The sequence below is a fragment of the Gallinula chloropus genome, assembly GCF_964237585.1.
Source record: "Gallinula chloropus genome assembly, chromosome: 5".
NCBI lineage: Eukaryota > Metazoa > Chordata > Aves > Gruiformes > Rallidae > Gallinula > Gallinula chloropus.
Genome location: NC_140090.1, coordinates 12,071,675 through 12,087,063, shown reverse-complemented (window position 1 = coordinate 12,087,063; position 15,389 = coordinate 12,071,675). Strand labels below are relative to the sequence as shown.

The window sequence follows — 15,389 nt, the reverse complement described above, 5'->3', positions numbered from 1 at the left end:
CAATCAGAAATCTCTCCCCTAACTGTCACCCAGATACAGGGGAGGGGGAAAAAAGAGAGGAATTTGGAAGTGCAGTTCTAATCCCAGATATACATTTGCCAACTGTGATGAGTTGTTGGTCAGCATCTGATTGTACTGCTGGAATGAAGGATTTACTTCTCAGCTGAGCAAAACTAGATGAGTATTTCTTTCATGCAGAAAAATGAGATAGGTTTCAGGAGATGTCCTCATTTACAGGAGCTGTGTAGTTCACCCTACTGGCTGGGTATCCTGCCAGGGCTGCTCAACTAGTGAGTCTTCTGGGACAGGCCTATCTTATCCTGAGTGCTGAATTTTAATTTTCTTTTTTTTGAAAGGTGCTTGTCAAACTGTTCCACTTTAAATACTTGTGAAGAATTTCCCGTGTGTCTATGGCCCTGTGATGGAGACAGGTGGCAGTTGCATGTTACCAGTATTGGGGATAGGACAGTTTCTTGAGAGCCAACATGTGTGGGCTGGCATCTCTGATGGCATCAGGCCCAAGCAAAGGCTGTTGAACATGAAGAAGCTGTTTCTGGCTTGGAAGATTATAGAGATAAAAAATTGTGGGGGTTTAGAGATTGTTTGAGGGGGCTGTCTCACTACCCACTGGCTTTACTTATCTACTCTGACATACATGGGCATTCAGTTCCTCATGTGTTGGAGACAAGATACTGGTTTATAGAGGCATTCGGTTTGACCCAATATAATCATTCTTACATTCAATTAGTTGAAGTAGTTGTGGAGTAGCAGCAGCAGTTTAAACAGATCTGGAAGTGGCTCTGGGTTTCTATTTTCTCATTACTGAGGCAAGGAACAGTTTCTGTTAGATTTTCTGGGGAATCGGTACTTGTTTAAACCTCTATATTTTTCTATCCCGAGCTCTTGTCCCATTTTTCTTCTGTGTTTATTTTTAATACTATTTATAAGACTGTTTTGGAATGGAAGTGTTTTTTGCAAAATACACACATGGCATGGCATTATAACAATCTCAGTCAGGTATTTATCATACAGGAGGTACCTTTGCTGGGTGATTTCTGCGAATGGTTTTGAGCTCCTTACGACTGTTGGCTTGGGTATCTCCCATGGTTATTATGAGAATAACAGCATGGTATCTTCTGCCTGTGACAGGGGTAGATTTGAGGCAGGCAGAGATGCTGAATGACTTTCCCTTACAGCTGATGGAAGTCCTAAATGAAGTTGCTTTAATTAGCAGGCAGTGATACAAACTGGTTAATGCCCAGCCCCGGGAAGAAGGCAGTGTTGGGATGGAAGCTGGTTTGCAGGAGAGGAAGCAGTATAGCTCTGTAAATGTAGGTCAGGGAGCATGCCTGGAGGTATGAATTTCAGCATCTTGTTTAAGGGGGGGTGGAGGGAAGGAGCCTCCCAAATTCAGCTGCAGCCTGCATTCCTCCTAGTTTATGGAAGAGTTTTACTGATCTCTCTCATGCTGTTTTCTTCAAATCAGACAAAATGTTCTTCCAGTGCTTCAGAACAAAGGGTATGCACCATTGTGGTTTTTGATGTGGAGTAATAATGCTGCTGTTGATTCATTTTTATTCTGTTTTGTTTTCCAGCTGGTGCTGCAGAAAGCTCACTCAGGTTACTGTCCAGTGTGGCCCAGGAGGTGAAGGGACGGGGCACTATAAGCTGGATAGACTGTGGGTATGTGTCATGCTGGTTTTCTCCTTTTTCCCTCTGCCCCCTTTTGTCTTTTATTGCTGATGTTGTTTTTTTGATGGCTCTGAAACTTTGTGCCTGTAACTGAACCCACATCGTTCTGTGCAGTTTCTTTGTAGCTGTAGGGAGGCTACATCTCACCATCCTCTCCTCCTTTGGACCAGTGGTGGGGAATAATTTTTTCTTTGTGGCTGTTGTTACTTCCCTGACAGCATGTTTTTCTGCCTGAAACTGGAGACCCCAGCTAGCATCACCTTTTTGGGGGGCATGTAGCATGCATACTCTGACTGCTCCAGCTTTCCCACGAGCTGGGGGAGGAGGAATCCCACATGTTGTGCCTCAGCTGGAGGGCAATGCCATTCTGTTCTAACAGCAAATATTGCATGAACAGTAGGGCTGTTTGCTTGGTTTTCAGGTGTCCACCTGTTTGTGTTTCTTGATAAAAGGTGCTTTCTTTGAAAATAATTTCCTCTGTGCTTGCATAGGTTCACGGCGACTTTTAGTGCGGGGGCAGGAGAGCTTGTTTTTCTGAGTGGTTGCTTGTTTGGGGAGGAATGAACAGGCGTGTGCTTTCTGGTTTGCAGATGTGAAGGTCTTCACTGTGGTTCTGCTCAGTAACACGCTGCCTGTGGTTTTAGCCTGTGTGTTGTAGTGCTGCTCTGCCTCTGCAGCTTTGAGAGCTTTGCCTGCAGGTGGCAAATTCCCTTCCCGCGCTGCAGAGGCACAGCTTCCTGCCTACCTGAGCTTGGGTGTGTTGCCATGGTGTGGACAAATTGTAGGCTGTGCACAGATCTAAGCCAGCTCTGAACAAATCATGTGACTCCCTTAAAATTATACTTTTGAAAGCAGCCTCCATCCATCAAGCAGTGACCCAGAATAAGTCCCCGGTATATCAAAGGTAACATGCTTTTGTTGGTGGTTAACCTGTCTTGCTCTCCTCCTGCCACTAGGCAGGTGTGTCTCCCATGGAGTCCTCCCCTTCTCCCTTCTGTTTGCATTCTACTGGCCTGTCCAAATGCACAGGCACTTTCATCTCCTCCCAACTGTTGGACACAGCGTGGCAGGTCAGCTGCTGGCAGAAAGCAGGGCTGCTCCTCAGGTCAGGTCAGTGAAGCCTCTACCAGTTCCTGCCTGCTGAAAACTGGCAAATCAATTGTACTGACTCCAGCAAAGAGCAGGTTGTGTGGAGATGTGTGATACCTTTGAAATACTGTCTCCTTTCCTAACAGAGCTCCTAATAAGCAATTTCTGGTTGTCAGTAATGATGGCTAACAAACAGGACACTGGACCAGCCTCTTGGCTTCAGGGTCTCATCAGCCCCTTTGGTGTCTGTGGAGTGGCCAGTGTACCTTTGTGTATCTTCTGTGTCCTCCCTGCTGTGCTGCTCTGTGTGTGCACATGGCACGTATACCGCTGGAATGATGAGGCTGTTCATCTGGCACTCAAATGCAGCAATAATACAATGGAACAGTATCTGTCTCCGGGATTTATTGTAGTTCTGGGATGGAGAAGGAAAGATTTGGTGTATAGGACTTCAGTTTGAAATCCAGGGATGTTTTTGACACTCTAGTTCGATGGATCTGTCTCTGCTTGTGAGTTCGTAAGTGGTAGTGATGGGGAGGGAGATATGTTTGGTTTTGCTGTAATAAACTTCATCAGTAATGTTGTGCCTTTCCAAATGTCGTCATCTAAGCCAAACTTTGTTATGGAAGTTACTTGCAAGAAATGAATTTTTAAGTCTTCTCATGGCAGTGCTTTAATACATTTCACTGAGAGCTTGGTACTACTAGCCATGCCTTTGCTCTGACTGTGGTGGGGAAATATTTAAGATAAGCCTCTTGCTTGTAATGAAAGGTGAGTTATTCCCAGAGAGTGAAGCAGCCTGGCAACAGTCATGCTGTAAGAGGTTAGGAGGCGTGGGAATAGATTCGTGGGTTCCCAGAATTTTTTTTTATTCCAGTAATATAACAGTCAGATGGCCACTTGCTGAGTGACAGGCAGCAGACAGGGTGCTGTAACATGGCAATAGCTGTAATTCTCTCTTTGAGGGTCGAGCAGTGCTTCCCTTTAGATCACTCATTTGGGAAGAGCCTGTAAAAAAATAGATCATGTGTCCAACTGTAGCTGGGTATTTGTCAGGGATGTCTTTACCATCCCTCTCTTCTGCAGAGAGGTGGCACAGCGGAGTTTGTGAACTCTGTGGGGCAGGGTGGGCTGGAAGACTGGCTTGTAGCGTGGGAGGTCTTAATGCATGCAAAACAAACCCAAAACAAACCGTTTGAGCCTGAACCAAGTTGTTTTTTTTGTTGATTTGCTTGTTGAACCTTTAAAGTATTCTGAAGTCAATCTTGTAGTGTTGAAATAACTTGTAAAAAACAATTTTTTACCCTTGAAAGCCTTTTTGCCCCCTTTGCTTATTGTTTGGGATTTCTGTGGTGGTTTTTGTTTTGTTTTCTGGGGTTTTTTTTTATATACAGGTGGCTGCAAAGTGCATCCCACCTCTCTGAAGTGATAACATGAGAGAAGCTGCAGCAGTGCTGTCTGTCGCCAGCCACAAAGGGCCAGTTGTGGGGCCTGAACAGCCGAGTCCTTCCAGCGCTGCTCAAGCTATTCACCCGCTGCAAGTATGCTGTGAAGCTTATTTGCAAGTCTTCATGCTGAAACAAACAGCGCACAGATGCAGGGATATTTACAGCACAGGCTCAATTTGTTTTACAAATATTGACAAGAAATGGCTTGTTTGGCAGCAATATTTAGCAGGGAATTTTGGCTTTACTCTTCACATCCCGCTGTAGCGGCCGTCTTTTGCCTTCAGATCCAAGCATTGGCAAGGCTGGCATACATGCAGAGCTGTGGTTTGTGTCTCTGCTTCCCCGTGGTGATGATGGCAATCTTTTCCTTTTCTTTTTCTTTAGTGGCAGTGCCTTTTTTTGTTGTCATTCCCCTCATTTCCAGAAGGAAGCCAGAATGGCAGAATGTATTGCTTCACTGATGGAAATCATGATAGGTAGCTAATTCTTAGCAGCGCATCCTGGATTTCATACAGTGGAGGGGGCATGCAGGTCTGTGGCTGGAGATGGCTGCCCGAATCACTGGCTTACATGGAAACTGCATTCCCTGGCCTTGGCTTTTGTTGGGTCTGTGGTATGAGGCAGAGGTTGGACTTGAGCTTTCAGTTCCAGGTTGAGTGGTGTCAGGCAGACCAAGGAGGTTAGTTTTTCAGCATAATGTGGGGAAATACTTGGTTTCTTGCTGAGACTGTTAGTGTGGATAGAAGAGGCTGCTGCTCAGTTTGTCACTTCGCAGTGGGATAGCAGAGGTCCTCTAGAGTGCCTGGGTTTAGGAGATGTGAGGCTGGGGAGTGCCAGGCACCTGCCTTCCCTGCGCGCTTCGTCTCGCTCGCGGTAAGTGCGGTGCTGGAGCGGGGCCACGCTCAGCACAACACACCCAGGGAGGTCTCTGCATGCAGTATCGCAGGTAAGGTCCTCCTTTGCTGGAGATGTCAGTCAGTTTGCACAGGCACATGGACACATCCTGCTAGAGATGAAGGGTCAGCATGAGAATTGCTGGCAGTATTGAAGTGGCCACTGTTTGCCCTGTGTGCTGAGGTAGCATATGTGGTTCTGCACACAATTAAAGCCGTTTCGGTGGTGAATAACACACATAGTGTGATACAAACATGTTTTATTCTAGCTTTTCCATGTTCTAATTAGGAAGCCCTTGCTGAGGGTGTTTGATGCTGAATGAACACTGGTGTGAGAGGGGACAGAGTGTTGAATTAATAATGCCTGGTAAAACGCAGTCTTCTCTGTGATGGCAACTTTTTGTAGCTGTCAGTATGAACAGAGTGCTCTCCACTACCTTTTATTTCATTCCTTCCTGTGATACCTGGTGCTTCCTTTCTGAGTTGAGGTTAACTGGTAGAAGAGGGAGAGTACAATAGCACAGATGAGTAAATCTTCAGGGTGTCCTGGAGAGATGGATCAGACATCTTCTGAACAAGTGTTTTGAGACTTGTGTTCCTGGAGATGCTCAGTAGGAGCTGAGAGTCCTAGTTCCTGGCTCTGTGAATGATTCACTTCTTATTACATTGTGTTGTTAAAAAGGTGTATCTGTTTTCCAGGCAGCTGGGTAAACATTGCCTGATTCACTAGTCAATGTTTGGAGAACTTTGAAAGAGAAAATGCTACAGCAGCACAAAGAGTGCTCAGATGCTATTGGGATGGGCATGTAGGCAGGTAGAGGACTGTTACTGCATTGTTTGTAGTAGGAGGCTGGTAGAAATTGTGAAAATGGAAGGGCTTCATAGGGAGTTGAAAGCTTAAGGTGTCTGCAAAAAAAAGCATCCTGTTGTAAGATCTCAGTGTTGGGATGCTGCTAACTAACAGCAGGTTGGGATGCAGGGGAGCTGGTGTGTGCTGCGCAGGTGGAGAGATGGGATGCTCTGTGACCATGCTGCAGAGCCTCTGCATCCCACTGTCCCTTGTAGAAACTCCTGGCAAATCCTCTTGGTGGCAAATAAAAGGTACCAAGTGACGTGCCCGAGAGCACAATAAGATGAAATTACTGCTTGAGTGAAGATGAAATTTTTCTTGCTTGTCTTTAAAGCAGACAAAGCTCTAGTCCTAGTTTGTGATGCCTCAAGGTCTGATTTTGAAGAGTAATCAATATAAAGTTATCCTCTAGCCTTCTTGAGTAGGCTTTGTGATCGATCATGGAGTAGCCAAGGACTGATGTTACTTGGAGGAGTACAACTAGTTTGGGTGAACTGGAAGGAGAAAGAAAGTAAAATGCCTTTGTTGAAGAGAAGAAAATGTGTTTGGCAGGTTATAAAATGCATTGTGGTCAGGTGCAGCTTTGAGAAGGTGGCAAGAGAGGTTGAAACTAGCTTTTTCCATCTGGAATGTGGTTTAGTGAACACTCCTGGGTTTTCTATTGAAAAACAGAAAACTATTGTCTATTACAATAGTTGTAATAGACAACTGTATATATTACACTGAATTGACTATGACTCCTGCCCAGTTATGGACTGATATTTTAAAAAAAGCACCCATTTCTTTGGCTCTGGGTAATTTTACCCTGCTCACGCTTGCATGGTTCCCTTTACTGTAGGTCCCAAACATAAACAAAGCTGTGTGATTTCCATCTGCTGTCATAGCGCATGTGCTTGGCTTTAGCACATCAGACTGCGATGAAGAGGAAATGCCATCTGGTTAAAATGTCTGGCTAATTTTCGGTTGGTTTTAATCCCACTTTTCTTACTGTTGTGTCATTCGTGTGGTCCCTTTTGTGTGTTCTGTGCACCATTCTAGTAGTCCCCATCCTCAGTAATTGTTGTTATTGCAAACCCATGTAGCACAAAGGTAAGGCCATAATTTGGCTGGCGAAGCAGCCCTTTGAAGGCTGTGCATCCGAACACATGCTGGTTGAGGAGAGAGCCAAATCTAATGAGTAGTTGTCTTTTCTGGGATTTCCCCAAATTTCCATGTTTATCTGCCTTTTAGATGAAAGTTTCCTTCCTAAACATCTAATTTCCTAATGCATTGATACAGAAAGGTTTTACCCATACACACAGTCGTGAATGTATTTCTTTAATACCTTGAAATAGCAGGGAGGATTTTCCAAAATAAGGCTACTGCCACAGATGGCATCAAGTGTCATTTTCCTCTTTAGTTTCTGCCTTCACTCCTGTGAAGCTGTTGTGGTCTAACCCAGCAGGCAGCTAGAACAACCACACGGCTGTTGGCTCGCTCACCCCCAGTGGGGTGGGGGAAAGAATTGGAAAGAAAAATAAAAGGTAAAACTTGTGGGTTGAGATAAAGGAAGTGTAATAGGATAGAAAAGGAAGAGAATAGTAAAGATGATAAAATAATACACATAGCAAGTGATGCATGGTACAACTGCTCACCAACTGAAGCCAATATTGAGCTAGTTCTCGAGCAGAACTGCCTCCTGGTCCACACACTGGTTATATATAGAGCATAGCATCATATGGTATGGAATTTCCCTTTGGGCAGTTGGGGTCGGCTGTCCTGGCTGAGTCCCCTCCCATCATCTTGGATACCCCCTCTTTCCCATTGAAAGGGCAGTGTAAGAAGCTGAAAAGTCCTCAACTGCTTAGCAACAACTAAAAACATCAGTGTGTTACAACATTATTCCCATAATAAATCCAAACCACAGCACTATGCCAGGTACTGAGAAGAAAATTATCTCAGCCGAAAGCAGTGCAGCAGCTGATGAGAAGTAGGATTTATTTAAGAGAATAAGTACTTGTCTGTCTTCCTTGTAGTTGATTTTAAAGCTGATGAAAAGCTTTGAAATTGCAACTAAAAATGACCAGAAGTAATAGGGAGAGAAGAAAAGGAAGAAGAAAGGAGCTCTGCTTTTGCACTGATGCAACCCATTCCATCCAAGGAGGTTTGCAGTGTCTGGGATTTCATTTCTGCCTTTTTCTGCAGTTGCCTTGAAGGTGAGGGGCAGCAGGACCTTGGGAGCACATGGCAGCTAGTGGTAGCTGCCAGACTTGGGGGTAGCAGGGGCTCTATTTGCAGCTGGCCCGGAGGAGGGTAAGGCAGGCATCCCTCAGGAACACTTTGCAAGCATAGTTACACTGACACCGTGGTCCTTGCATGAATGCAATTTATATATAGGGCAAACTGCATTTGCAGCATAGATTTTCGATGCCTTCCTCCTGGCTCTCTCATAACCTGTCTGCGTGGTTAATGCTAATTCACGTTAAAGCCCTTTTCCAGGAAAAGAAGAGTGACCATGCAGGAAGTCCTATGCCTGTCTGGCAGAAATTCCTTTGTCAAGTTAGCTCTCAGTTCCTAACTTGAGCCCGTTTAGTCTGGGGTATTGCGCTGATTCAGAAATGCAGAGCATTTAACTGAAATCCCCTGTAGTGCTTGGGGGTACAAGCCTGGGATCATGTCTGTTTAATCCTAACCACGCATATTCCATGGGTTTTTGCCTAGAATTGCTCATTAAGTGACACTCTTCAACGTTGCTGTTTTTCAGACTAAATTGAAGAGTAAGTGAGCTAGGATATAATATAAAGTTACCTCCGTTTTCCTGCATTCAATATTTCATCTGAAACACCCTCTGGCATCCTCTCCAGGCCCTTAGTACAGCAAAAGGTGCATACAACAGGTGCCAGGGGCACAGCACAGTGAGCTTGCCGTGTCTGTGTGCCTCTGGGCAACAGCTTTTGTGGGGATCTCCATGTGAACTCAAAATCGAGTAGCAGCTGTCCTGTGTCCCAGGTTAGGACAGTGCCCTGGAGTACCGGGTTGTGTGGGTTAGAGGAGGTCTTGGTGGGTCTGATGAAGAAAGCTGCTGCTTTGCAAGAGTTAGTGTTTGATGCCTCTAGGAGCTCCTGCACAGCCTTCGGTGCTCCTGTGGAATGTGTTCACCTTATTTCTGTGCAGGTATGTGGGCTGCTGAGTGCCTCTGACTGATTTATATTTCCATGGAAAGTCCAATTCATTACAATTTCTTGACTTTCTGCAGGGCTAGAGCTTATAATATTTTCCCTTAATTCTTTTTGCTTGATGATACCTGTTACCTTTTTTGTCTTGGGTTTCTTTCTGCTCTTTGGCTCACTCTTGCTTGCAGTGAGAATAAATCTCATGGGTTTTTAATTTTCAGAAAATACTTCTTTTTAATCTCATTCCTATAGATTCCCGGCCTCTCTAATTGACTGATGGGCACAGGGAGTCGTTTATATTGTGTGATGAGTGGTGCTGGGTCTCCCCACAGCACATGGATTATTCTGTTTGCATTCCTGGCACGTTCCAGGGGAGCATTTGGAGCATAAGGCTGCGATCGCCTTGTGGGCCACGGGAAGGCTTTTTGCTGCCTTATAGGTAGAGGAAATCAGACCCTAAATTCAGCTGAGACTGTCCTGTCAGTCTGCTGAGCCTAACCTTTAATTCTTTCTAGCAGCATGTTTTCTCCTTTCCACGCTCCCCCATCCCTTAAAAGATTCAGGCTTTTCATCTGCCGTGTTGTCTGAGCAGCTCATTTGTTCTGCGCTATGGAAACCTGTTGCTATTGTTACTTCTCTTGTAAGATAATTTCCATCGGGAACCTAGAATGGTGGCAGAATCACGCTTTGTTTTCAAAGACGCATCTTGTTTTTTAAGCTTCCTGTGCTGATTACTTCTGCATCCCTCTCTCCTGGGTGCTGTTCCTATTTTGGTGTCTGTGGGTTCTTAAACCCCACTTAGGAGCGTAGTATCAAAGTGCCCGTCCGCGCCGAGAGCGAGCGGCGTATGGGCTTTTTGTTCAAGTAGATGCAAGATGTTCAAGCCATTACCACCCAGCGCCTGCGTAGCACAGCTCTTTGGAGAAGTGCTCTTGCAAGCTAGGCTGATGGTTTGAGAAGTGATTTTTTTTTTTTTCCTTTCCAAAAATATATATATATTTATTTTCTTCTCTGATTTCAGATCCGTCTCGAGAGTGATACAGAGAGGTCTGGGATCATTACAGAGCATGAGGAGCCTTAGAAATGTGACATACCCATACCGTCAGCAGCAGTAGTTTGGCAGCTGGAGGGAGGCCTGAGAAGCGTGGGGATGCAGTGCCCGCAGTCTGAAGGGGAGAGTTTTGCTGCTGTGGTGTAAATAGGTCTCACAATCCTTGTTGGAGGGTGGGATTGGTGACTGCAAGGAGCAGAGTCAAATTCCTGTGTTGTGCCCAGCAATGGCTAATGAATCCCGTTTTTGATTTCAAAACCTGTAGGAGCACATCTAAACTACAACTGACTGTTAATGACTTCCTCTTTCAGATTAGGTTTGCAAGTGCAAATGTGGTTTTTATTTTTAGGCGTCTTGGGGAAATTTCTGGCGTTGACACCCATTTTGCTGCTTTTTTGGGTCACAAGCTCAATTGGTTGTTTGGCAGGATCTCAGCTCTGCTTTCTCTGGAAGTTCATCAGTGTGTTGTCTGGAGAGGGTATTCTCTGGGATGTGGCCAGAGGACATTGTGGAGGCTTTGCCATCAGCTGGGAACCCTGTTTGATAAATCACTTCTGAGGGCTGGTCTGAAGCTGCAGTTGCACTTCTGTGAAGCTGTAACTGGAGTTGTTCTCTGTACGGTGGTTTTCACCGTAGCATACAAGAATGAAAGCAATTAAACAATGGGGGCAATAATGAGAGTGTATGCTGGTAACAAGATGACAGCTTTGGTACCTTCCAAAGCTTTTTCCATTTTTGGGAAGCTCATTTTGTAGGCAGCCCTGTTTCTGCTCTGCCACGTGACCCTGCTCTCAGACTCTGTTCTCTTCTTTCCCTGCTTAGTCTTGTCTCTTCCAGCTGTTGGGACAGTGACAGTGTTTTTCTGCACAGCCACTGGTACAACAGAGCCTCCACGGTGTCGGGATCTACAGGTGCAGCTGTGATGTAAGGGACTACAGAAGCATAGTTTTTGCGGGTTGTTGATCCCTGTTTCAGACAGATGGGTACAGATAGAGCAGATAAAATCTGTCTACAGACTGTGAGCTCTGTGGTTCACGTGTGGTTATGTGATACGCTGATTGAGGAGCGAGATGGGGTTTGTGCCGGCAGATTTACCAACCTGGTTACTTAAATTGGCATTGTTGGTGTTTCTATTAATCGCTCCTCTTGTGCCTGGAAACACTGTAGGTGCAGATGAAAAAAGAAGGCTGGGTCCAGTCTGTGTTGCAGAGGGTTAGTAGATGCCAGCACCGTGTCGTTGAAGTGGCGTGGCCACACAGCACATGCACAGGCTGCTCTTACATTGGCAGCTGGAGACATTAACTGGTTTTTTTTGGATGTCAGTTCTGTCATTTCCTAAGACAGGATTTGACAGTCATCCCAGACCCTTCCTCCCCAGAGGCTGGTGTGGTTGTAGGGCTGTTTTCACTTCTTGATGAGAAGCCAATGGGCAGCATTACGTGATAAGGGAAATAATTAGGGAGCTGCAGACAATCTTATTTGTGCTAGTGAGAGAGGATGGTGTTGAGGATGTTGGGTCTTATCTTGCTGCCTTCAGGACCTGCCAGGACAATACTAGAATTTGCCCTCAAGGAAGGTGCTTTGCACTGCCACCTCTGGGCACCAACTTACTGAGGATCCATCCAGCTAAGACTTGTTTTTAGAAACCACTGTGGACTTACTGCAGCCAAACACAGGATCTTATTTTGTGTTACTCCCGTCTGGCTTTGTCCTCTGTTATTTCTGTCTCCAGATTACCTTGCTGCAGTGCTGCAGAAGCCTTTCTCAGAGTTGTTCCTGCCACTGGGGACTGCTGTCAGTATCTCACTGCTGCTCTGTCCTTACCCATGCCTCCCAGGCCTGCAGGCCTCCTGTGTGACCCCTGAGGAGTACCCATGCAGTGTCCCCTTCAGGTGCTGGCTTCTCTGGTGGTGAGCCAAAGGAGGTCAGATCTCCTTCACGAGCCCGTGGCTCTCCTCCTGTCCTGGTAACAGCTGGCTGGCTGTGTGAAGTGACTATTCAGGCATGCTAATGCTGCCAGGGGACCCCAGAGGTTTGCAGGGAGCACTCCAGTCGGGCTTTCTGCCAGCTCCATCGTAACCCCAAATGACAGAAGTGTCTCCCAGTAGAGAAGATGGGGATGTTAATGGAAAGGGGTGAAGTATTCCTGTGATGTGTGCTGCCTTCGTTGTTATGTAGGCTTCTTGCTTAGTTAGGTCAACTTGGATTGTTCACTTTATTGTTCCTTTTAACAAGCTGCCCTACGTCTTCACTTCTCCACTTCTACAGCAAAGTAGTGATTTGGAGCCTGGGTTTGGGAGAGGGGAGCGTGGGGAACATGCCTATGGGAGGGCAGGAAGCTGTGCTGTTATGCTACCTAAGGTTTGACCTCATTACCACACAGACAGCTGCTGGTTAGGTCCTTTCTGATACTGCAAATAGGTTGGTTTTCTGTGGAGATAAAGGTGGATGATTCATAGAACTGCCTGATGGCAAAGCCGGGGTCCCTTCAGCAGTAGCACAGGAACCTGCCAGGGTTTGAATGGCTCTGGGCAGAACTGGCACAGGATGGCCAAGGACGGCTGCTGGGGGCCCATCACTGACCTCTTGCTCTGACCCGTGTGTCCTGAGCCTCCTGCCTTGTCTGGAGTTTCTTGACCTAGGTGGTAGACTGCTGGCTTTGGGGGTGGAGTCTGGCTTTTTAGGTTATTTTTGTTGTTGTGTTTTTCCTTTTTTTCCCTCTTTTTTTTCCCCATTTTTTTCTTCTAGTCCTTATAACAAACTCTTACGCTGCCTCTTCAAGTGGTATAATTAAATTGCAAGAACTGGAGTCCTAATTACCCTCTCCCATGTGAGCGTTGAGGAGCTCATCTTCAGAGAGAGGCTGTTGGCTGAGATCCAGGAGCGGCACATCTCGGAGCAGAGACTGCATCTGTGTTGATATTTACTCTTATTAAGGATAATGGTCATTACCAAGTGATATCAGAGCAGGTTGCTCTTTGCAGGTTATTCTTGGCTGGCTGTAAGTGAAAGCAGAAGGAAAAGCAGAACAGGTCCATCTCTGCCATTTCTGTGTGTCTTATTTTCTGCTTTTTTCCGACGAATCATTAGTACAGCATCTGAGTTGGTGGGTCTGGCATGTGCAAAAATCTTCACTGGTGCATGAAAAAATTACTGATAACATATTTAGACACTTCCTATTCTGGGAATTTGTTCCTCTTGCCTCCCTTGCATCAGTGCAGATAGCTTGCATAAACAGACCAAACTCCCAATGCAGCGGTGCGGAGAATCTGCCCACTAAATGGTAAGAGATATACTGGAGCAAACTGCTGCTTTCTTTCCTGTGATAATGGATGTGCACTCAAGCAGCTATGTGAATCTTTACAAATGGAGCAATCCTGAAAGCAGGGCAGGCTTAGATCCTGTTTTCCTTCCAATGAAACAGCTGTTCTTATCTTTCCTTTTTTAATAGAAACTCATGCAAACAGAAAATGAATTTGTAGGAGTTGGAGTGGTAGGAGCTGCTAGTTGTTTGCTCGCAGGTACATCTCAGTAGTAATGTTTTGTTGCTTTTTTAAAACTACAAACCTTGCAGAGCTGTTCTAAGATATGTCTGGTTCTCTAAGTGACACATAAGGAACAATTACACTTTTGCCCACATGGTTTGAAGTTGCACCTTATCAATGGCAGAACTGGCAGCAGAATTGTCTTGAGACCCATTGTGGTCCTTCATTGATGCCAGAACAACTGTCTGCACATGTTGGGGTTTGACAAACCCTGTTGCTGCAGGTAGGTTTCAGCATTACATTTCCTCATCCCCACCACCTAACATTTGTCTTGGCAAGTCTGACATGACCACAAATATATGGGTGTCGTGAGCGTCTAGAAGAGCATTTACAAATGTTGACTGTGGTGGTGGCTGATGTAGCTGTCTGGTGGTCAGCTCCAGCAGCGCCCCAAGGGCTTCTCTGGGTCTGTTTGTGGTAGGACAGGAGGATACTCTGAAACTGGTCCCTCCTCCTGAGATTCCCTGACCTTCCACTTCCTCAGGTGTAGTTCATGAGACTGTTGGAAAATTGCAGGTGAGAGGAGCCAGGATGGTTTTGGCCCTTGGGTTTGATGTTGCTGCAGACTTTCCATACAAACTGTACGTGGCAAACCACCTTCTCAGCACAAATCTGCATCCAGGCCATTTGTTTTGTAATCTAGTTTTGTTACAAGGAGACATGTTCATGTTATTCAATGAACAGATGATATGTTCTAGCTCCACCTTCCACTGCAATCTGGGGAAAACAAAGATGCAGCAGGCAATGTAAAAATAACTGTCTTCTCAGGCTTGTATCTCCAGCCTCCTGGAGAAGCAAAGAAAGTGTTTACAGGTTGCAATGACTGCCTTTGTGCTCTGAAAATGCAGAACTGACATGAATTCACTAAGACACTTGAGATGAATATGCTTCAGGTGCTCCTTTCTGGTGTGGTAGCTGCATGCTCTGTTAGTTCCTTAAAATGCTCATTTTGGTCTTCAGGAAAATGTTCTGATTTTGATGCACATGTCCATAGCACCCCCCTTCCTCATTTCCACCCGCAGTGAGCAGTTGGGAAGTTGCCACAGAGGCGTGCTCTCATCCGCACGCTCCGAGTTTACTGTTTGTTGTTCCTCACATTTGCAGAAAGGCAGCTGGAGAACATTGGGAGAATTAGCACCAGTGCTGGCAGAAGCACTTAATTTGGTGGGGCTCTTGCAACCCTTGCATCTCAGTGTCTCTAATGTGTCTCTAATCAGTTTAAACTTGATGGGTTTTCAGTGTTTTCATTTTCTAAATTGATTTATCTGCGTAAAAGGAACAAGTTGTCCTCCGCTGGGAACAAGTTTCCAAGCTTTTTAATCTTGCTGTTTGTCAATGCAAAGAATAGTCTTGTCGATGTGAATCATTCTCTCTTCTTTGTAGTTGTGCTGTTTCACTTGTCTCCCCAGGTCTTTGACTGACTTCAGATTCACTGCAGCTTGAAGTGTCCTTATAGTTTCATTTCTGTGTCACTTAGGACAGCAGTTAGGCCATGAAGACCTTTTACCTGCCTAAGTTGAACGTATATGCAGTTTTCTCCTATGAGCCTTCTCTCTTCTTCTAATCTGGTGCTGAAAGTGATTCACTGTTATTCAGTCTGAAAACTCCAGCAGGTCTGTGTGCTTGTACATCCCACCTCCTTCAGGAGCTGTGGCAGATGGTCTTTACC

At 45.6% G+C, this 15,389-nt stretch overlaps 1 protein-coding gene across 1 annotated transcript in view; it reads left to right on the top strand.

Moving 5' to 3' along the window:
* PDIA5 (protein disulfide isomerase family A member 5) overlaps positions 1-15,389 on the top strand; it is a 102,554-nt gene that overhangs the window by 13,403 nt on the left and 73,762 nt on the right. Inside the window, exon 3 of the mRNA XM_084265441.1 lies at positions 1,596-1,683. Within this exon, the coding sequence (XP_084121567.1) occupies positions 1,596-1,683 (88 nt within the window). The remainder of the gene's footprint in view (positions 1-1,595; positions 1,684-15,389) is intronic.